At 41.8% G+C, this 23,770-nt stretch overlaps 2 protein-coding genes across 2 annotated transcripts; one reads left to right on the forward strand and one right to left on the reverse strand.

The window, feature by feature from the left end:
• Nucleotides 1–3,534: 3,534 nt before the first annotated feature.
• On the reverse strand, nt 3,535–10,770 carry LOC311261092 (uncharacterized protein). Its single transcript, XM_084359486.1, has 8 exons — nt 10,704–10,770; nt 8,884–9,221; nt 8,198–8,346; nt 7,938–8,034; nt 7,391–7,732; nt 6,816–6,969; nt 6,599–6,726; nt 3,535–6,501 (listed from the first exon to the last, which is right to left on the reverse strand). The coding sequence occupies exons 2-8, from the start codon at nt 9,214–9,216 to the stop codon at nt 6,169–6,171; spliced, it is 1,536 nt and encodes a 511-aa protein (XP_084215612.1). The 5' UTR covers nt 9,217–9,221; nt 10,704–10,770; the 3' UTR covers nt 3,535–6,168.
• A 3,152-nt stretch (nt 10,771–13,922) lies between these two features.
• LOC311261919 (uncharacterized protein) lies at nt 13,923–17,373 on the forward strand (the record flags this gene model as incomplete). Its single annotated transcript, XM_084360933.1, has 5 exons — nt 13,923–14,067; nt 14,284–14,359; nt 14,469–14,558; nt 17,120–17,197; nt 17,292–17,373. 5 exons carry the CDS (start codon nt 13,923–13,925, stop codon nt 17,371–17,373), a joined length of 471 nt encoding a protein of 156 aa, XP_084217059.1.
• Between the last annotated feature and the right edge of the window lie 6,397 nt (nt 17,374–23,770).

Below are 23,770 nucleotides of genomic sequence, written 5' to 3' on the forward strand. Positions count from 1 at the left end.
GAACACATGGCTGTGACTGTGCTTTCCAAACAACATACTATTTATTCAGACTTTTCTAGTAGAACCATATACTAAGGTAAACCTTAAACTTAACCAAAGCAGCAGGCATTGCTTACTTCAAGCCTTTCAATTCATCCTCCTAACACAACAACTGCATTTCACTTAAAATTAGGCACAATGAAACATATCTGATAAAATAAAATCATATTAATACAAATCAAAACCAGCCAGGAGGGAACAAAAATACATTTCAGTAAATCTTTTCAGTTTTGTCCATCACAGCAACAACTGCAGGGAGGCCCACTGCACTTTCAGCACCACGGAGAACAGCTGCACGGCTGGAACACAACAATAGCACCTTATTAAAATCTAGCTCCACATTTGAGGCCCACAATATTCTATTCTACATTCTAAAGAAAGTTCATCTTACCTTACTTGCTCTTCTTGACTTTATACTTTTTGCTTGAGCGCGCAGCTTCCAACATGGCCTTCTCCTTGAGTGCATAGGCATAAAAGTCCTTACAACTGTATCCAAAGTTGTTCTTGACTTGAATTTCAGACTTGATAAGCTCCACAGAGCACCTGTTGCGTTGGTCAGTCCAGGCTGCTGTCATGAGTGAAAATACTCTTTCTACAGAAGCATTAGTTATGGGGATGCTGAAGAGAAAGGATGCAACAGCAGTCATATTTGGGGTCTTTGTGCCTTGGAGCAAGATCGACCACTTCTCCAGAACAGAAGCTCTTCTCTCCATAATTTCCTGCTGGCGTGGCAAAGTCACACAGTACTCTTCATACAGTTCATCCATGTCCAGTTTCTCCCTTATCTGGAGGACCTCCACTGCATCACAGAGATGGGAGAATGTGAACTTGCTCTTCAGTGCCAAGCTTGCAACATTCTTTTGGTAGTTGTTGTCTGAGAAGTCATACCACTTCTCAAGGTAGTTGAGTGCAGCCTGGTAGAAACTGGAAAGATCATCTTTGATTGCTGCTGCCTTTTGGTCTGGAAGCTGTTGGAGGATAGCACTGGTCTCCATGCCAAAGAAGGAATCCCTCTGTCGTTGTTGGAGCTTTGTCTTGAGAGTGGACATGAGCTCATATAGCTCACAGACAGTCCCATCCTCCGCCTCCAACAGCAGCACAGCATCATGGAAGATCTTCAGCACATTATTGAGGAAGGACAGGTAGACCTGTAGCTCAAGGGGTTGCCCTTCACCATCCTGATCCTTCTTAAATAGCTGCCACAGTGACTTTGGGCACTGATCCTCTCCCAGTGACAAGAAATAGCTCTTGATAGCAGCCCAGTTGTCATGTAGCCTCTTGACAGCAGGCCACAAACTTAACCATCTTGTAGGTACGTGTCTCAGTACAACCTGATAATCTTCTTCCACAAATGCAAACACTGCCTTTAATTCTTCTGTGCGTTTTGAGGATACCGAAAAGTGACTGAATATTTTGTTCACTATGGACTCAATGTCAATGTCCAATCTGTCTCCAGCATGTTTTGCACAGTTGTGTACTACATGAGCCATACAGTTTGCCTTTATGATGCCACTGTTGTCTGCTTTCAGCTTCTGGTAAACGGAATTGTTTTTGCCGTAATTTACACTTGCATTATCGGCAGTGTATGCTGAAATCATGTCCAGTCGCAGGTCGTTTTCTTTTAACTTGTTTATAATCTGGCGGTGTATGGTAGCAGATGACTCATCGCTGTCCTCATAAAAGTCAAGGATCTTGCTTTTCAAACCCAACTCTGGGGTCCAATATCTGAGGGACAGCGGGAAAAGTTTCGTAGTGCCGTGATTAGAAGCATCTGAGGCCACTGAAAAAAATGGCGTGTGTGTGTTTTTGTCACTTTGGAGCTGAACTATTGGTGTTTTTAATTCTCTCAAACAAGTCTCTACAGAGGCAGGTGCAAGCACATCTGTAACTATGGACGCCGCTTTTGTGCGACCACAGGACATTTTTTTTGCGATCTCTGAGTCTGGAAAAATGACCGGTGCTAGCTTATTACCACAGTCTTCTGATCTGTATGACTGAGAGTGCTGCACGGTGTGGTAAACGTTGCTTATTTCCGCTGCTGTTACCTTATCTGTCTGGCAGCAGTCGTCTTTGTGTTTCAGCAGGAATACATCCATAGATCGGGTTTTCTCTTTCTGAGCCACACGTTTCTTGTGAGTGTCACATATACTGTGTCGCTTGACATCGTATTCCCCGCCATGTGAAACAGAAAAATAACTCTGGCAAAGTTCGCAGAAAACTCGCTGTGAATCGCCTTGCACCGGTTTCACCCAGTGATATATAGTTTCCCAGTCTTTGTTGTAGCTGCATCTCCTCTTTTTTGTTGTAGTTTCCATCATTTTCCGCCAAAATCCATGCCTGTTTGTGCTCCGATCGAGTAGTGAGTCGAGACTGTTTTTAGCATAGCAACGTTGCGCGTGCGTAGCAACAACACGCTAACTCCACTTGACCCAACGTGTGCCCAGTTTGATTGACAGCATCAGCATCAAACAAACAGCCCCGTAATGACGGTAATGACAGCCTTCTCTGTTTTCTACGCAGCCATTGGATAAAAGCCAGACGTAAATAAAAAAACTACAGCTGCCAATCAAATTGCGGGACATCATCTCAATATGCGGGACGCGGAAAAAGTGATGAAAATGCTGTGCAGTCCCGCACAAAGCGGGACATCTGGTCACCCTACTCTAAACTGTGTTTGGTTGTGTTTCCCTGCTGGAAAAACCAGCATAGACCAGCATAATTTCCATGCTGGTCTATGCTGGTGGACCAGCTTCATCATGCTGCAGCTGATGAAGCTGGTCCACCAGCAAGGTCTCATCAATGATGCTGGTCCACCAGCAAGGTCACATTAATGATGCTGGTCCACCAGCAAGGTCTCATTAATGATGCTGGTCCACCAGCAAGGTCTCATCAATGATGCTGGTCCACCAGCAAGGTCTCATTAATGATGCTGGTCCACCAGCAAGGTCACATTAATGATGCTGGTCCACACTCTAAACATGAATGTGTTAAAACCAACACAACCTGTGTTGAATTTTAACACATCAATGAGTTCTATTTGGGACAACACAAGATGTGTTAATTTTGACACAATTGATGTGTCAATATATTGACACATCAATTGTGTCAATATATTGACACAAGGATGTGTATTAATGTGTCACTTTTAACACAGTTATGTGTTATTATAAAAAATGTATTTACACATTAGTGTGTTGCTCAAAATTACACAGTTATCCAACACAAGCATGTGTTATTAAATATGAAAAGATGAAAATACAAAGTTGATGTTTACTTTTACATGTTTTATTTTTTCAACATCACATGTATCAACATGCTGACATTTTATGTTGCCTTAATCAGAACTTAAACATTAACATTTTTAAACCTCTTGAGTTCATCCTTCCTTTCTCCCTCCTCACTCCTTTCCTCCATCCTTCCCTCAATCCCTCCCACCTCCCTCTCTCCCCCCCTTCTCTCTCCCTCCCTCCTCCCCGACCCAAAGGAGGACAACAGGTGGGTTAAAAATATGGTCAGTTACTCATTTACAGGAAAAGCATTGGAAAAAAGTAAAAAAAATACCTTAATCAAGGCTTAATATCAAACTTTGTTTTTTTAAATATGGTTAGTCACTCATTAACAGGAGAACCTTAAATAACTTTGTATCGAGGACTAACATAGACTTTGTTTCCTTTGAAAGGTTTCTGAAAGTCAAGTGGTCGAAAGTCCAACAAATCATCTGGAATTCGCACCACTTTGAACTCCTCACTTTTTTCCACAGAAAATGCATAGAAATGGTCATCAAAAAAATCAACATGCACAACATTCACAAACGCTAGAAGTGTGCCTTTGTCTGCCTGAGGGAACAGATGAACAATTTCTCCAAAGACTGGGTCATCATATTTTTCTGTTATAACAACAGTCCCTGTCCTGTATGTCTGTCCCCACACACTAACGCTATGAGAAACACACATACTCTCTGAAAAGTCACAATCAAGAACTGACCTCAGGTTATCAATCAGTTGTTCACCTTTGGGTAAAGATCTCAGAAAAACTGGAAATGCATTTGGAACACACATTTTGTTGCCAAGTGGTTGGCCAAACCTCCACCAATGCATTTGTTGAACCTGGTTTTTGTACGCCAGAGTCTTCGACACATTTTTAAAATTGCACACAACATGTGCCTGTCTCTTGAGTGGGTTGTGCTTCGCCTCGAACCTCATGCACCAAAGTCTGGACAATGGCCCAAATTGGACCATCATACTAGGGTAGTGGACCATAAAATGGTGTTTAGGGATGAGTTTTTTTCCTGGATAGAGTTCTTTGAACAGCCTATGGTGGTCTGTGATGAGCTGTTTTAAATATACAGCAAGGCCAGTGCTTACAACAGGAGCAAAAATTATGCTGCATATTTCACGTAACAATATAAACAGTTGCCAGTGTAGACTCTCTGGATTAACCAAGTCTCCAAGAAGAAAAGGCAAGTTCTGTATCAGACACCACATTTGTGCTGCAGTCTGTCTGACAGCAGTCTCAGATGTCCTCAAATTTAGGATGATGCTGGGTTTGTTTTTTTCGTTTAAATACCCATAGTCAAAGTTCGTTATTCTTTCATTTAACTGTTCCAGGCACAACAGTTTTTCATCATAAATGTAGTGTCTGAGTAAAAGTTTTACCTCTAAAGGTGCAACTCCCTCAAGAACATCGTGCATTATGTCAACACCCACATTTTCTGTGACATGAAAATACTTCAAAGTATTCAAACATGAATCCCCTTTTATTCCTGTCATAGATCCATCGTTTAAAGTAACATGCTGCTGGTAATTCTCTCTGTTTCGCCTTTCAAACTCACCTTCATCAAAAACCATTTGTGACATATTTTTATCAACAAGGCAAAGATGGCAGAACTTGTTAGCAGAAAAGCTTTCCAAATAGCCACACAATGAATGACATGCTAGGTTGTCACCTGTAAACAGGCACACCGTTCCATACAACAAATGCAATTCTCCTTTCATCTCAATCTCGATCCCATGACATTCCAACAATCTTATATCATCCAACAGTGGTTCAAATATCTTCCCAAAACCATATGTTTCTCTGTCAATGGAATTGAAAAGAAGGCAGAGATGGATATTAGCCAGGCCTGAATTGAATTTGGGTGGTAAGTTTCTTAAAGAGAAATAAACGGCACCCATTTTATGAATTTTGGTTTTTGAACCCAGAGGATTTGTGGTTTCCAGATCGTCAAAATATAGCTGAATCTGAAGGGCACTTGGATGCTTTTTGTAGAAGTCATGTCCGGCAAAATGAGCACCATCACAGTAGTCACGCATCTTTCCATCTGTACTCTTATGAGAGTCCAAATATAAGGTCTGCATTTTCTCATTACAGAAGATAAATTTCAGTGTCTCAAATATGGAAATATACTGAAAAGTATTAGCCGTTAGTGATTGTTTGACTAACCCACCTCTTCTAGTGGTGTCAGCTCTATGGCCTAGGAAGAGCTCTGTTGGCTTCACAAGTGATAATTCACTTTCAAAATATTTAGTCATTTTATAGGGGTTATCCAAATCATCAAAAACATTTCGAGCACTTTCAAAGTCTTTCATTAATGAGACAACATGCTCATTGTCTTGTGGTACTGACAAAGTTCTCAGCAATGAAGTTGTAGATTGTTGAAGGCTATCTATTGTTCTGTCCAATAGTTCTTTAGTGCAAGTAACACTCCTGTGAACATCACTTAAAGTTGCATTTGAAGCAGAGTACATTTGCGCCACAAAGGTAGCTGCATAGCTACTTAGTGGAGGACCGTTGTACTCAGATGAAGACATGTCTGACTCTTCATCAGTAGCCCCATCAGATACTGCAGTGTCTGGTATTAGAACAGTTTCTTCAGTGTTGGTGGCTGTATTGTGATCTGAAGTGTGGTCAGACAAACTGCTCGTGTCCCCAGATGAATGCTCTCTTGAAAGATGCTTTGAGAATGAATTAAGATTATGATAAGTACGCTGGCAGCCATTTTGACTGCAGACAAGGGTACAGTTCTGACCGTCAGAAAAAGAATGCACTACACGGAGATGCCAGCGAAGTTTCCTGGTCTCACCAAGAACTGGCTTTTTGCATACAGGGCAAAGATACACACTGACGTTTTTAAGCCAAAGTCTGGAGTTTTCCCAGGAGCTCCAACACTTTGGGCCGTCTCACAGTCTTTGACACTTGTAAGTCATAAATGTGTTCGAAAAAGAGAAAAACTGATGCAAGCTGAGCAGGATAGGCAACGTTGCATACCCAGTAAAACTTGAAGAGCTTGTCCAACGCACAGGTTAAGCTGTCATCATGCAGTGGAACTGTGACTCTGTCGTTTCTGGCAACGATGACATACTGTCGTGCTGTGTTCGTCAGATGGCTGATGCAGACAAGCTCTGGCTGTGTCCTTGAAGATCCCTCATCAAAACTGCAAAGGGAGGAGATGCTGGTCCCATGCTGTAAAAAAGGAAAATGTACAAATTTATTATAGACATCATCCTGAGCTGGAGCCTATTTGTTATGTGCTTTCATGTTGCACACATATACAACATACCGGCACGAAGTTGATGAGGAAGGAAATGGCCGACTTCACACTGCAACGGGTTGAGGCTGATCCCCTTCCTGACGCAGTTGGTGGAAGCAGGTGGGTCAGAATCTGTAATGTACTGTAGCATACTTGATCTATTTGAAGGACATAAGCAAATGGTTTTGTCAAATTATGCTTACACAAAAACTAGGAGCAAAGCATTCATAAAATGTAAATTGTTTACCATCATTCTGGTCTCCAGCCTGATCAAGTAAGGAGGACACGACTCCCTTCTCCAGAGCAGCAATCTTCCTCAGTTTGGGGATGAATGATGACTCCCACCTCCTTATGAACAGCTCTGCCTTCCCCTCAAACATTTTAACAAACTCTGCATCCAGCTGATAGAGGAAACAAGAGAAGGCATGTTTAATTGTATAGTGCATTTTTCAAACAGTTTGTCTCAGAGGTCTTCGACAGTATCATTACATCCTCTGTCCTTACACTCACATCAACTGTGGAAAATCTCCCAAGGAAACCATTAACAGGGAAAAACCAGGAAAAACCTCAGAGTGGGCAACAGAGGAGAGATCCCTCACCCAGAAAAGGCAGATTTGACATAGATGTTGTTTACACACAACACAGTTTACAACATGGAATAATATTGATGCACCAATCGCAAGAACTGTGTTAGTTACACCTTAAAATTCTGCTTTCAAGCTTGATTTACAAGAAAAGGAAAGAACTTTAGAAAAAACAAAAAAACAAGCACATATCAGTGAATACCCGGGATAAGGGGAAAAAAAAATAAAAATGTCTCACCAGACTCGGGATGTCTATGAAACGAGGGTACTCTTGGATAATGTCTGCAACAGTTGGAGACTGGGTGCTGATCCAATTTCTGCGATGGCTGAAAGTTTTTTCCATCGCAGTCTTTATTGGCCCCATGTTCTCTGGTGATGGCTTCATCCTTTTGATGACGAACAACCATTCACTTAGGTCTTTATCGTCTAATGGCTGCGCTGTGGATGGCTGCGCCAACGCTGCACTACAAGCCCATTTTCTCCTGTGGTAGCGTCGCTGGCCCTCTTCTAGGCTCCGTCTGATATTTCGTAGCCTCATTTCTATGAATCCCGTATGTGACAAAGGGTCATAGAAATGTTCCTATAAAAAAGTGTATGTTTCAATATGAATGAGTACTCAGGGCCATCTATGGTGAGATTTCATTATTCCCTCATACAAACAAGAAATCCAAAGTGTTTGTCATGTAGTGAAGTTACAAAGCAGAAAATTAATACTGACTGACCTAAGCCACCATAAAGGAAACAAATGAGAGATTATACTTTGTCACTTTTAAATCAATACTTACAAATCCTTCACCTTCTCCAAAGACCATCACTTTCAGCGAAGGGAAGAGTGTCGTCAACAATTTTGCCAAAAGCAGTTTCTCTGGTCCAGAGGGATAACTGTAGAGCAAAACAAATGATTAAACGACAAGCCCATCACCACTGGACATTTACTTACATATTTCATGTACAGATGATCCAATGGAGTTTTTACGTCCACCTGAATCAGAAGAACAAAACAGGAAACTAATCTACATCAAAAGAATGAATATCTATAACTTACAATCCATGCTTCTCGACAAGGTCACTGACACTTATGTTTACGAGCTTTCTTCTGGTGCTGGTGGACAGCATCCCTGTCTGCTCATATTCTTTGAGGATGTCTTGAGCCTTCTTTTCGATAAGAGATTTGAGCTGTTCAGCCAGGTCCTTCTATAAAACACAAGAAGAAATATGCCCCTTAGCAAGTTGGTGGGGTGTGGTTGGGGGGGGATGGGGAGTTATGCTGTCATTAAAAGGCCACCAGTCAAACCTCAAACTGTAGGAAACAATGTGTAAAAAGTGATGAAAACATGACATTTCTGTTAGTTTCACTCAACTGCTTTTAAAAAGATGAATGTAAACAATTTTGACAATCAAGCAAAATAATCACAATCAGGCAATTACTTAATTGTGACAGGCCTAATTGGTGACAAACATGGGCAACAATATACTATACAATATACTGTTTGGACAATAAAACACCAGTGTTAATGATGCTGATTAAGATTCTGTTCCATTCATGCCAAACACTGCTGCTATTGTGCATGATAGCTTACTGGCATCACTATATTCACTGGTTGAACCTGTGTTAACCCCATGTTATATAAATATATCCATCAAAAAAAAGTCTATCTATTCATCTGGAATGTTGTGTCAACAGGAATGTTCTAAAATTTGCCATCATATGAGATCCCTCAAAATACTCACATTTTCACTGTCAGCATGTGGTGCTGCACACTCCACCAACTCCAAATGGATCACTGTGGATACCCATACTTGGAATCTGTCATAATCCTTAATATCTATGCTACTGTCACAGTCAATGTAGTCTTTGAAGTCACTGTTGTAGTGTAGAAATCTTTGTAATTCCACCGGGTGAGAAAACTCTGAGTGACAGGCCTGTAAAAGCTGTGACGCACTGTAAACAGAAAAAACTTTTTTGTATTTTTCAGTGCCATCTTTGTATACTGAAACGAGCACTTTCTTGACTGTTGGTCCAGGGTCCGGCGGCTGGCTAGGTTCTTTTTCTAGCAGCTCCATTTTGACTGGAGAGAAGAAAGAAAGAGAAAGACAGAGGGGGGTTAGTGCAAATGTAAGGACAAACTTAATAGTAACATTAAGAAATCCAGCACAAGCTTAATTACATTGCAAATAAAAGTATTAAACACTACAGAAAAAATACAACATTTGGTAGTTTTGATAAAAAAAAAATAAAAAAAAACTGAGGTTGACTGAAAGATCTGTACAAAGAAAATCTGAAAAAAAAAAAAAAATTTTAACAGATACATATTAAGAGCAGTTGTTTGTAGAAGACATTTATGTCCCCAAGTGCCTAAATGGGTGCCTTTTTGGCCCATAGTGTATTGTTGACTTGAGAAATTTCAAAACCAAATTAAAGTTTACATAAAATTAAACTTCCTGGCCAAAAATCATGCAATTTGAGCTCATACAGTGAAAGTTTTGGCCAAAAAATTAGTAAAAATGTTCCTCTTTGTACTAATAAAATAATTGTCAAAAGCGCCTGGCCTTTTTTCAAATTAAAATTTTACAACATGAATAATTTCTGTGACTCACTTACTAAATTTAACACAGAAGTTATCATATCGAGTAATGTGGAAAATCATTCTTGTAACATTAGGGGGGGGAAACTTCTGGCGGAAAAAAAAAGTTCATTTTTCAAAACCGGCTCAAACCGGCCCAGCACAGCGTAAAAAGAAAAATGAGGGAAAAAAAGACGTTGCCGTCCTATTTAGCTTAAACCAAAGACAAATCGACAATAAAATGCTTTAATTCATTACAGTGACTTTGTAATAGACTTTACTGGTTTTACTAGCATTTTAAACATTAGCTAGCTCTTCAGGGAGCAGCAAACATAACCAGTGCATTAACGTTGAGTAGCATTATGTCTGGCCATGACTTGGCTAAAATTAGCTTGATAGCTTCGCTAGCTATGTAAAGGCCTTAAACTGGCTGGTGCCAACATTAATTAAGTTAACGTGTACATTAACGTTAGCCAAAAAAGAGAGCCTCACTCCCACATGCCCGTCTATAGAGTCTATATTAAAGTCAATTATTAGGCGTGCTCACACAGCTAACGCTAATACATTAGCATTTAGCCACTTTAGCTTTGTGGCTTTCTGGCGCCTGACGTGACTTCGACGTTAATTAGACCGCTTGAACCCTAACGTTACACTCCCTGCTTAGCTCGAATTTGAATGAAAACATCTCGTCAGCCAACCATTTTACCTAACTAACGTTACAGCAGTTAAGTCACGTCGTCATTATGATGGTTGGTCAACGGTTCGAAGCGACCGTGAATGTGAACTAGACGTGTTATCGCCATCCAAGCATTCGGTTGGAGAAATTAACGGCTGAGGTAGCTTAACGTCACCCGTGACAAAGCGGTGCAAACCTCGGTGCAAACCGCAAACTAACGTTAAAAGTCGGGGAAAGTCTTTATTGTGCAAATTCTAGCCTCATACACCTATAATTGAAACATAGAAAACACAGAAAATCATTCAATTTACCTGTCCTTCGGCTGCGCCTGTCAGTCCTGCCGTTGGCCCGTTGCTGCCTGCTGCACGTGAAATGTCGTTGATGGTGGTGGAAGAGCGGGGGGGGGTAACTGGGCCGATGACGTAGCCGTGTTGTGATTGGCCAATGATGTTAACACATGTCTTTGTGTTGTTGAGGTTACAGCATACAACACATTATTTGCAGAAATTGACGCAACATGTGTTATTTGGCTTTCTACACATTAATTGTGTAAGAAAACAACACATTCTTTTTAAGAGTGCACCAGCAAGGTCTCATCAATGATGCTGGTCCACCAGCAAGGTCTCATTAATGATGCTGGTCCACCAGCAAGGTCACATTAATGATGCTGGTCCACCAGCAAGGTCTCATTAATGATGCTGGGCTGAGCATCAGTGATATTGGTGAGGTGAGGTGTCTGCAGAGCCCACAGGATATTAACAGTCTGTTCACCCTGCTGCCGTCTGGAAGGAGATACAGAAGCATCCACTGTCGTACCACAGACTACAGAGCAGCTTCTTTCCCCAGGCTGTGAGACTTCTGAACTCCCACCATAAATAATAGTTTTCGTTTTCTTTCCTAAAAAGCTGTTTTTAGGACTATATCTTAAATGTCATTGTGCAACCCTGTGTTGTAAATGACCAGTAAATTAAATTAACCTTGTAAGTATAAAATAACTGAAATACAGTACAAGAGACCTGAAATAAAAATTAGGCTAGCAATGTCAAGGAGTTCTTTAAGGGAAGTAAATAAATGTATCGTCAATACTTGGTGTGAAATAATAAACTCATAACACTGTCTCCACTTTCATACAAATGCATTTACAATATATAAAATACTGAAACTAAACTCAAAAACAAGATATTCTTGAACATTAACATCTCATTGGAATTAGTTTCATCACAACAATATATTTCCGACAGTCATAGGAATTACTTGCATTACAGTATATTCGTTCACATTAACTGACTGGCAGTTGGGGAATGAACCTTTCTGCCTGAATCATCCGTACAAAAGATGAAAAACTGATATTTAATACAAATTTAAACATCAACCATGTGAGCATAAAAACTTCAAAATACTTAAACTTAAAACCTATACTTAAAATATAATAATACTTCCAGAACCAGTGTCTCCTCCCATTTTGCAACTCTATTCGTTATTCAACCACATCAGCATCTCATAACATCAGTCATCATCAAACTGGAGAAAAATAAGAAAAGGTTTATGAGCCGTGAAAGACTCCCCAACCTGTCCAACATTGTGGAGGCATGTTTGACAGCAATTGGATTAATTTCCCAGTAGCCCAGTAAGAAATCTTCTCACACCTGAGTATGCTGGTGTTCAGGCAGCAACAAGTGGTTATATTTTTAACATTAAAGTTCACTTTTGACCTTAGGGATCAGTATTTGTCACAGAATAATCAAAAGGTATAGGTCCACTTACTAGCTTTCCTGAGCTTTTAACAGCATTTCACTGTCTTCATACAAGGTCCTGCACACCCATGGCAAACCCACACATGTGACTTAAATTGTTTTGACTGAGTAAACTTCATCTCAGAACTCCCAGGTGTGGATGTGTACAGGCTGTTTAACATGTCCCTGACTGACACAGGTGCAATAGAGCCAATAAAAGAGTGGAACAAATTACATGCTGCAGCTCCAGCTGGGAGTGTGTGTGAGCAGCGAGTCCTCTACTTTCCACAAGTTTCTACTCATAACTCTGGAGCTATACCTCCTACTACTTCTTAGTCAAATTAACAGCCGAAACAATTCTGTTAGATGCCACAATCTTATAAACACAAGCTTTCAGTCCGAATCACCGAACATTGGTCACAATAATCCCACTGAGGTAAAATGACTGTTTTTGTCAGTGGAGTCTGGTGGAGACTAATCTCTCTCATGTGCATTTGGAAAGTCACAAATGTACGTCTGATCACCTGTTTTTAAAAACAATGCATTTCTGCTCTAACCTGTCTACTGAAATCAGACACACTGGAGAGGAAATGCTTCCACTTACAAGTCTAATATGTGACACAAACCCATAACCTTGTGATAAAGGAAAGGAGGCATGTGTATTTTGAAAGTACAGCAATTTCTGTACCCCCTTCTGAAGGAAAGGATATGATATTCTGAATTTCCCCATAAACACCATCACTCAGCTTTGCAAAACACTCCCTGCGTCTCTGGAGTCTATAGCTTTTGCTGGTATAAACCAGTCCCTTATGCACCATTCTCCTGTGCACTACTATTTCATTTGGTGCATGTTTTTTTGCAGAAATAAAGGCTCTTTTTTCATCATCAGTAGTCTCTGTCACCCTGCCATTATCCATAACAGTTGTGTCTTGACATTTTGTGAAACTCTTTACTCATTTGTCAATTCAGAACAGAACTCCTTAACATGCTCACTAAAGGTGCGTTCACCGGACCTTTTATTTTTGTCGCTGGCAACAAGTTTACATATTAAGTCAATGCAAACGAGCGACTGAGCGGTTAATCGCTCAGGCGAAATGTCGCTGGGGCTCTGAGCGACAGCGTCCGAGCGACGGAGCGAAAAAACACTCAATCGCTCTGTCGCTCGAGATGAGAAACCCCAAGTCTCTGGCCGTCAGTTGCTTGTCGCTCAGCGCTGATTGGCTGCCGTAATCTATGTGTAACTATGACAACTACTGAAACCATGGAAACGTACTACAACTCCACCGGTCCGGAAGAGCAAAGCCGGCTTTACGTGCTGACTTGTGGATAAAGACTGGATAGAGACATGACAGTGGACGTGGACAGACTCATTGTCCTTGTGTGGTCCTGTGAATCCTGTGGGACCACACAATCAATGACTTCAAAAAAACTCACACACAGGAACTTGTGTGGAGGGACATCAGCTTACAGATGGGGGTTAATGGTAAGTTGTTTTTTTTAACGTTAGTTAACGTTAGCGCCAGTTAATGTTGAGTAACGTCAGTTAATGATAACGTTAGACATTCAAAAGAAACACACAATAAGCAAAAATAGTCATTTAAATAAGAATATACAAACAAACAATATACACCATTCATATATAAGATATTGTGCAACAATAGCAATCTAAATATTTTTTTACAAGTATGAAATGTGTGCTGTTTTTTTTCTTGACAGTCAAAATACTTCAAGCAAAATGGAAAAACCTGAAAGACAGGAGGAGGGGAAGAGTGGCTCAGGGCAGAGAAAAGTAAAGCCATGGTCCTGTCTTTCCTGAGACCCCTTTACTACCCCCGACAGACCTCAGGGAACATGGGGCTGGAGGTTGAGGAAGACAGGGCCGAGGAATCTGTCGGGAGTCCAGAGGCAGCAGCAGCAGCAGCAACCAACGAAGTTGACATTGGTTGGTTGAACACAATGGAAAAGTTTTGTGTTGGGACAATGGTTGTTTATGTGTTCACAATGTGTATTATAATGTGGTCTCATCCAAAGCATAGCTTTTATAGCAAGCACAGCATCCAATATTGCAGCAACAGTGAAATGATCAATTACCAATAGAATGAAAAAAAATAAATAAAATAAAATAAAGATATATGATTTTTTTTGCTGTTCTTTTCAGAAATGCTAGAACTGTCTGAGAGCAGGGGCGATGTTGCTGCTGCTGCCTCATTTCACAACCTGTCTCCAACTCCAAGGTACATAAATGCTTAATTAGTGTGTGCACAGATGTGTGTACATACATATACTGCGTAGACCTTATATATTGCTGTAGTGTCACAAAAACACTGTGCCCATTTCATACAGCATAATGGAAACAACAAGAAATCTCTTCTCCGGCTCTTTTTCGCTGGTGCATGGAGAGATGCCACCCCCAACCACGCTTCCATCCTCATGGTACGTACATGCATAATTTGTGTTTGTGCATAGGTATGTGTATGTACCATGGGCGAGCAGTCATAATAAGCTATAAATGCAGTGCATGCCCAAGCCCTTCAATGAAAATAATTGAAAATATTAATCTGGCAGTGTGTTCAATAGGGCTGGGGCGACGCGTCGACGTCATCGATTACGTCGACGCAAAAAATACGTCGACGCAAAAACTGTACGTCGACGCGTCAACCGACCAAAACAAAAAATGGTGGCAGCGAGTAGCAGCAACGCCAGTAGCCCTTTTCACACAGACGCCGTATTATCGCCACAGCGGCGGTTCGCCAATTCTCCGCCATTGGTTGTTTACACAGAGCCGAGCAGCTCCGACGTAAAAGACGAACCAGAGTGTAATTCACACAGAAAGCCGGCGCCGCGGCTCCAAAAGAGGCGTGACGGTACACGTCATGGTGATGACGTGTGGTTTTTTTCAACGTGTTTCCCCGGTGTCCACCTGTTAATCTAAACATGTACCTGCTGACTGTTTATCATCATATGGATGCTGTTATAATGTGCTGTGATGAGATCCTGACCCACCAAACATCCTGGAAAGTGACAAAGTTACGTTTTTCTCTAAATTACATAATTAAATAATCACCATCAGTAAACAGGACGCTGTCTGACTCTTTCACTCCCGGGGAGGGAGGCTGTTTTCTGGGGGAAAGTTCACTGAAGTCTCGGTGGAGGGCTGACCGTCCCGGTGATTTTTTTCACTGTGACACACACTTGGTGAGTTAAAAGTTTTTTGCCGGGGACAGATGCTGTTTTTCGGCCAGAAATGTGACGAAGAGTCGGTCGGACCGACAGGCTGACAGACACTTATCCATGAATAACTGCGGTATTATTGGACCTGTTTAGTTATCACACAGTGAACACCATCAGACCGACACGCCCTCACTCCGTGCCGCCGGCTTATCTGTTCACACTGGTTCGGTTCGCCATTAATGCGGAGGGAAATTTCACCCCTCGCCGCATCTGAAACTTTCACACAGAGGCGGATGCCGAGAATTGGCGCAGGATCCCCGCATGCAAATGGCAGTGTGAATGGGGCTAAAAAAAGAACACGTATTTCGAAGGTATGGGACTATTTTACAGTAAAAGGGAGCAATTCTGTTGTTTGTCAGCTTTGTAAAATGGAAATGGCCTATCATAAAAGCACGATGGCTATGCACCAGCACCTCAAAGTGCTGAAAGACATGAGGCCGCTTGCTATTCATTACTTGAATTTTATTTTGGAATTTGGTAATTAAGAGCAATAAAAATGTATTGGAATGAAGAAATTTGTGTTTTTTCATTGAGATACATAAATTAGCATATGTAAATTGCTATATAGGTCAAATTATGGGGAAATAATCGCTAATCGAATCGAATCGGAATAGAATCGAATTGAAAAATTAATCGTTAGATTAATCGATGCATCGAAAAAAAAATTGCTAGATTAATCGATTACAAAAATAATCGTTTTGCCCAGCCCTAGTGTTCAATTATACAATACCTTAGTTCTACTGTTTTGGTCTTAGATCCGTGCCTAATCTGTCCCGTTTTGCTTGCGAAAAGCTGGAAAGCTGACAGCTTGTTTCGCGCATGCGCACTGTGACACTGAGTAGTACAGGTACTGCTAAAGGCTGAGTTTACTGTAGATGAGCATTTTGAATGGCAAAAAAGCTGTCAGTGAAGCAGCTTATCTGCCAACGCGCATGCGCAAAACTGACTTGTTTGAATTGTTCAGCGGGAAACTGTCAGTGGTTCATTTCATCGTGTAGCCTGGTCAAAATGAGTGAAAATATTAATTCTATTCAGTCTTTGCGTTCAGTGCCGTTTTCGCGGAGAACTTTTGAGGAAAAGAAAACTATAATTTCAAGTGGACGGCGCGGTAGAAGTGAAACTCATACGGCCCGACCCCCCCTCCCGTCAAACGATCCGGTCTGACAGTGACATATTGCCTGTTTATTCATGAAAACCATCTCGAAACACTCTCAGTCAAACAAGGTAGGGAATGAGAAATCTGCGGCGCTACTAGCCTAGTTTGCTCATTTTAAAAACACACCGGCAGCAGCGCCTACTGATCTGAGACGTGTCACGTGAGTTACTGTAAATGCTGTGTGGAAATCCAGCTGTGGTCTGTGGTTGAGGTGCAGACGGGTGAGTTTGGAGCTGACGAGAGGATTGCGCTGACGACCGTTTCGTTACATTTTTCTCATTGAAAAACTATACAACTGGCATTTAGATGATGTTCTGCATAAAAAAACAAGTGAAATAATAACAATTCGGTTTTAGTAATCAACCGCTTATAGTGATCAAATGTACTCTGGACCAACGTGATCACTATAAGCGGTTTCCACTGTAGTAGTTAAAAAACATATTATATTTTTTAGTAATAAATAAATACCCCCCTTACGGGCGCGCATGGTATTGACACTTCAGCGTGACCACAGTAAAAGGTCACCGCTCGCCACTGGTATGTACGTACTGTATATATATGGCTTCCCATACATGTGTCACAAAAGTACTGTGCTCATTTCAAACAGCATGGCTGACAGTGGGAGCCAGTACTCCAGCTCTCTCACTGCTTTTTACCCACCTCAGCCCACCCCTCCACCCTCAAGGTATGTGCCTGCTTAATTTGTGTGTATATACATGTGTGTTAACATGTTTAGTATGTAGCTGAAGTTTTACAAAAGTGCTGTCAATTTCACACAGTGATACCTTTAGCGACGGCAGTGGGCGAAGCACCGCCAGTCCCACAGTGAGACCCCCCACATCACACACACACAGATGTTGAATCTTGAAAAGAAGCTTTTACATACAGTACATACAGTAGCTATCGTGTTCCAGTATTCCTATGATGTTCCAGCAATAGCTATAACATAGCGATGGCCAAAACATACTGTATGTGTCTAGGGGTGTCACAGTTTTCCAAATCCTCAGTTCATTTTGATGTAATCTCCGATATTTGATTTTTATGTACCACAATAAGCACAAATTGTCAAATTCAAATTATTTATTTTTAAGGTAAACAATAGGTAAAACAACAACTTGCTTTACCAGTCCACTGAGGTGCCTGCCATCTAGTGACTGTCTTTGGTAACAGCATGCACACTACTCATGCAATAAAAGAGAAATAACAACACAAAGGAACAAAGCAAAATAAATACACACGCACAGCATAGCTTACAAACTGTGGTCTTCTTGTCAACAATGCAAACATTGTCAACCTAACTCACCGGGTATAAATATGGTGTTTACTTTACATACAGGGAGAAAGAGACTGATGAAGTGCAACAACACAGTGGAAGTAGAAAGTACTTCAACAGGCAGACCACTCCACCCTCCCGGTATGCACACTGGGCTACAGCAATTGTGTAGAAAACAAATTAATGTGGAACAAACTGGACAACTACAAGATGTTTAAAGCTCTGGTCTACAATCTGAGAAAGGTTTGAAAAAAGCATCCCCCCCCCCACACACCCCTCCCCTCTGTGCTCCTTAACCCCTCCCCTCCGAGCTCGTATCGCTCTCCCCTCAGAGTCCCGCGACACACCCCCTCCGGCTACAAGCTTTTTTTTTTTTTTCTCTTCAACGAACTTTATATCTCCTGCAACAAGCTTTTTTTTTTCTTTTTTTCTCTTCAACGAACTTTATACCTCCCGCAACAAGCACCAAGAGCAACAAGCCGGCAGAAACCAAATACAGCCCAGCTTTGAATGCAGAGTAACGATGTCGGATTCACAGGTAAAGTTATTACAATGCACGTTGAAACTAACGTAAATCTTGTAAGTCATTACAATGTCCACAGCTAAGCTCCACAGCCAAGCTAGCGTAACGTCATTAGCATGCTACAGCTACGTTACCTTACAGCTACGTAATAAGTTGCAACAGCTAAGTTAGCCACTTCTAAAAGTTATTGAGGGCCAAGAGACTAACAGATGCTGCCGTCAGCTTTCATCACAACGATCGCTTCCACGTTGTGGATGAAAAACAAACCTGTGTGAGTCTCGGAGCAGCTGTGTGTGTCCCAGCTGCTGTCTGAGTAGCACCAGACAGCAGCTGGGACACACACAGCTGCTCCGAGACTCACACAGACCGCGACACAAACGTGTCCGTAAACCGTAATCTCTTGTTTATGACAGATAAGACACACAAATACACACATCGTAACGCGTTTATGATAATCCATCATATTGATTTAGCAAAGGCTTCGTTGAAAACAAACGGACAAGACCGGGAGGAGGGTTAGCAAAACAGCTGAGCAGTGACCGGGCGAGAGGTTGTTATGGAGAAATAAATCCGGACAAATAAGATAAAAAAACGGAAATAAATCCGAAACCATCCATCCCTTCATTCATCTTACTCGCTGCTTCATTTAGCTGCCACGAGCAAATAAATAGGCTGATCTGGTGTAAACATGTTAGCAATGTTAGCTTGTTGTTAGCTTACAATGCTAGCATAGAGGCTAACGTCTCTGTCGAACAAGTAAACAAGTGTTGACAACACTGCAGAGACGGACACCGTCTAATAACACAGAAACAAACTAACGGCAGCTTTCACAGTCATAAGCAGCATCAGCATGAAAGTTATCTGTGTCACAACATCCACAATAAAGACGAAGGTTACCTGCTCAACAGAAACGCCGCTGTATCAGCACCGGGTCCATATCTTCACGGACCTTTCGCCACCATTCAAATGATGACCCGATATTTATTCTGTTTGAGCCCTCTTTGTTTCACATCTCGCTTTGTGTCTTTTCAGTGACAGACTTTCTTTCTTTGACTCTTTGTCGGTGGGGCGAGCAGAGGCAGCTGAACTGCTCAGGGCAAAACAAACCTCTTGTCCGCTTGTAGTTTCAAATGCGGAAGCGGGTCGGGACCAGATGTGAGCAGGAGCAGGAGAGTGAGCGAGGATTGGATCGGAAAATTGATCCAATAGGAGCCATCCGGGCCGGATGGTTCCTATTGGTCAATTTCTTTTCAGTTTTACAGACACTAGAGAGAATGGATTTTTTTGGTTCCTTTTACTCTCCACATTGTGTGGGTGGTACTATTGGGTCATAACCACCATCTAAATGATGTTAATAATAATGACAAATCTTTCAAATCGTAGACCATAGCTTTAAATATTGTTGTAGTTTCACTATCATATGGTGTTTTCAATTCATACAGGTAGGAAGAAGAGAAAGGCCACTGATGATGATGCCATGATCTGAAGAGTCAGGCCAATGCAGCACCATCTCCACCTCCAAAGCCAACAGAGATTTAGATCTTCCTGCAATCCCTCGAACCTCTCCTGCAGAGAGTACCGCCTGAACAAATCGAACATTTTAAATTTGACTTGTACAGCTTTGCCTTTCATAAAGTAAACTCTTACCAAAATTTGTAAGAATAGGCAGTACTCTCTGTGTGATGCAACGGAGCTGAGGCAGCAGACACATTCACATCAGAGAAAAGTAAAAAGATCACAGCAACACCGCCAAACGCATTGGAAAAAAGGCTCAAAAAAAAGGCTACCGGTAAGCTCACAGCTCATTGATGTCTGTATTTGAGCAAATTAAGTATAGTGCCTGTCAATGTTAAATTTAATTTAACATTGATTGTTTGGTATAAGTTTGAATGTCTCATGTGTTGAATGTGTTTCAATCATCATTGGCAAAGTATTATTTTGACATTTAATTTGTGCTTATTTCAGTTTTTTATCATTCATTATGTAACATGAAATGGTCTACGTAATTTGTAAAGAAAATAAAGAGCCAATTAGTTTGTTTAAACCCTTATTTGAAAACTGATAAATTAAAGGATAAATCGACTGGTATTTAAGTATAGAAAATTTTGCTTTATTAAATTACCATGTAAAAAGATTTAATTTATGTATTTAAAAATGAGTTTATTTAAGAAGTAAATGTTCTAAAAAGTAGAACTAAGTTCTGTTTAAATTCACACTTACTTACCTTACTTACCTGGAAATGTGTTAAAATGTTCTTACCTTGTTAAAGTCATGCTGAATTTATTCACACTAATTATTCTTTTTGTGTTTAAAGGTTTTTCACCTTCTTCATTACCAACGTGCTTGTCACTGGCTAAATAAACCAGGGAGAGTGAAATCCTGTGTCAGAGTCCTTCCTTTTTCAAGTGTGGGAAGCCAGGCGTTAGAATACACTTGACAAAGGTTAAACAAAGAAGACCAACTTTGTGTGTACATCAGTAATCAGTAGTGAGGCGAGGGTGCTGGATGCTCAGGGTATGTGTGTGTATAGTCAGAAAGGGACCAAAACAGATAAACAAACACAACCAAAATCAAACAAAGCCATGGGAAATGGCTGAACAGCACTAGCCATCCAGGAGGGAGAGAGCGCCATTTTGGAACCACCAAGCTAGGTGGGCCGCAGGTGAAGAGAATCCCCCAACGAGGTGGAAGGAACCAATCAGTAGCACCTGCAAGGGAGGAGCACAGGCAGGGCAGGCAGCAGTAGAGTAAAGCCTGAGGGCCATCACAACTGAAAGAGACAAAAAAAAGAAAAAAGTTAATTAATGTATTGCATTTATTACGTATGGATTTTATTGTGTGTATGTATTGTGTTAATTAATATATTGATTTTGCTGTTGCATGATAGTATTATTGCTGGAGTTATAGCCTACTAAATATAAGGATGGAGTTGTAAAAGAGCCATCTTGGTGTACATTTGCACTGCACACAATATTGTAGGAATTATACTCGTTAGGTTTGTGTGGGTGGCTCTTAAAAGAGCCGTTTAGAGGGTGTGCACATATATGCTACACTGTGTGTTGCCAGGGGACTTTTCCTTCTTCAGAGAAGTAGGCTGTGAAGGCCTCCCTGACCCTGAGGGCATCCATCCCAGCGTTGTTGGCACCGACTCTTCTCAAATCTGGTAGGGGGTCCACCTCTCCAAGCATGATGCTTCCAGCCTGGGTTGGGGTTGTGCTCTGTATGTAATTGTGGAGGAGACAAGTAGCCTTCACACAGATGTCAGGAACCTCTGGACGAATCTCAATGACACGCCTGTAGATTCTCCATTGAGAAGAGAGGATGCCAAATGCATTCTCCAAAACCAGCCGAGCCCGAGACAAACAGTAGTTGAAAGTCCGGCGCTCAGCTGTGGTCAGGCTTTCCCTGGAGAATGGCCTCATCAGGTGTCGCTGCAGTGGAAAGGCCTCGTCTGCGACGAACACATGAGGCTGGGGTCCTCGGTGGTCTGCTCCTGGTAGTAGCTGGTCAGCGGGCAGTTGGAGGGTGCCAGTTGAGAGTGCCTGACCAAAAAGAGAGTTGGCCAGAACCCCAGCATCATTGGATCTGCCAAACCCCCCGACATCAATCACCCTGAAGCGATACCGTGCATCAACAACAGCCAAGAGAACGACTGAAAACGTTCCCTTATAGTTGAAAAACTGTGATCCTGTGTTCTCCGGGGCTTTGATGACCACATGTTTGCCGTCTATCGCACCACAGCAAAGAGGGAAGTTCCACCGCTCCTCAAACTCCTTCGCGATAGTCCTCCAGTCCTGTGTGGTAGGCACAGCCATGAACTCTCCTACGCAACCCGAGGTGCGCAAGGACATTTTTAAATGCCACCGGAGCTGATTATCGTTTAGAAAAGAAAACAGTAAGAGACAACTTTCAAATAAACCGCTACGGGAAACGAAAACCGCTAGCAAACAATCGCTCACTGCTACTTCCGGTGAGAACCGGAAGTTGCACCCATAATCGTTTCTACAGCAACGACCCCAGGAATAAGGTGGATAGCAAGGGTCTTGTTTTAGAGAGTGACGCCATCTTGTGCCGCCATGTTTGTATGGCATAAATAAACCAACTAAGTAGAAGGCGAAAGGAAAGAAGGAGGAGGAGGAAACAGCAGAGAGAGTTACCCGCAGATTCCACTGGATATGGTACAGCTGCGGTATGGCTACGTTACGGCTCCGGTTCGATTGTGCTCCGTCGTCCTCGTCTGGCAACCCCCACCAGTTGCGTTTTGAGTCCGCTACGGCGCAGCTCCGCCGATCAGCTGGAGAAACGAAACCGAGGAATTCCCGCGATAATTACATTATCACACACGAACGCAGTTATATGTATGTGTTATGAACACAACAACACGAAGTGTTCCCAACCGACGGATTAGAAGAAGAGCTTGTATTTGTCTCTTTTTTGAGGATTTCTTGTTGTTGTTTCATGTCTGACTTCCTGTCTGCTCTGTGCTAAATTCGGCTGAATTGCTGCGTTGTGTTGCGGCGTCCGCCAGAATAGAAGTCCTGCGTATCTGCTCCGCAGGGCTGCGGACTGCCGGAGCTTGCACGCAGCAGACACGCAGCGCAGCGGACCTGGTGGAAGTTAACACATAGACTAAAGTGCTACGGATCAGCTCCGCCGCCGTGGCGGAGCCGTAACGCAGCCGTACCGTATCCAGTGGAATCTGCAGGTTAGGGTGAATCCCAATGTTCACCCTACTCACTACGACTACCCCTCACTCACTACCACTAGCCCTCACCCACTACCACTACACCCTGGAAATGAAGCAACAAGGGGTAGAGCTTTGTAATCTTCCCTAGGAATTGGGACACCACTTGCTACGTCACTGCATGGTTTACGTTCGGGCACGTAAGCGACTACGTAGTTACGTTTGCACATACGTCCCACCATAACAACAAACCCGGCAGCAATGGAGTTAACGGTTGCGATCGGTTTTTTATCATTCATCATGCTTCGGTTGATGAATAAACGAAGAACTACACGGAGAAGAAGTCGCCATCGACGACTGTTGTCTTGTGAATTTTTTGGAGGTATCTAATGTTAATGTTTTTTCGTCAGTATTTTAGCCTAACGTTAGCTAGCGTGGCTAGCTGGCTAATGTTACAAACTAACGTGTAATCTAACTACTATCTACTTTATTTTTATTATTTTGGTGGTGCACTGGGCTGCATTATATAGAAAACTGTTTCTAATATTTATTATTAGAATTTTATTATTATTTATTATTGTTTTATATTAGGCACACTTTTCAATATAACACACTCCAGTGCACCACCACTCCGTCCTGTGGAAGGAAGCCCATTAGGCATGAAGAGTTGACACATATCTGTAAATAGTTTTGTACTTGTGTGGTTTTACTCACTTTGAAATACTTTTTAAAATGTCTATAATAAAACTTGTTACACAACAGTTTTTTTCTCCTGGAG

This window comes from Pagrus pagrus, assembly GCF_965226575.1.
Source record: "Pagrus pagrus genome assembly, chromosome: 8".
In the NCBI taxonomy this organism is placed as follows: Eukaryota; Metazoa; Chordata; class Actinopteri; order Spariformes; family Sparidae; genus Pagrus; species Pagrus pagrus.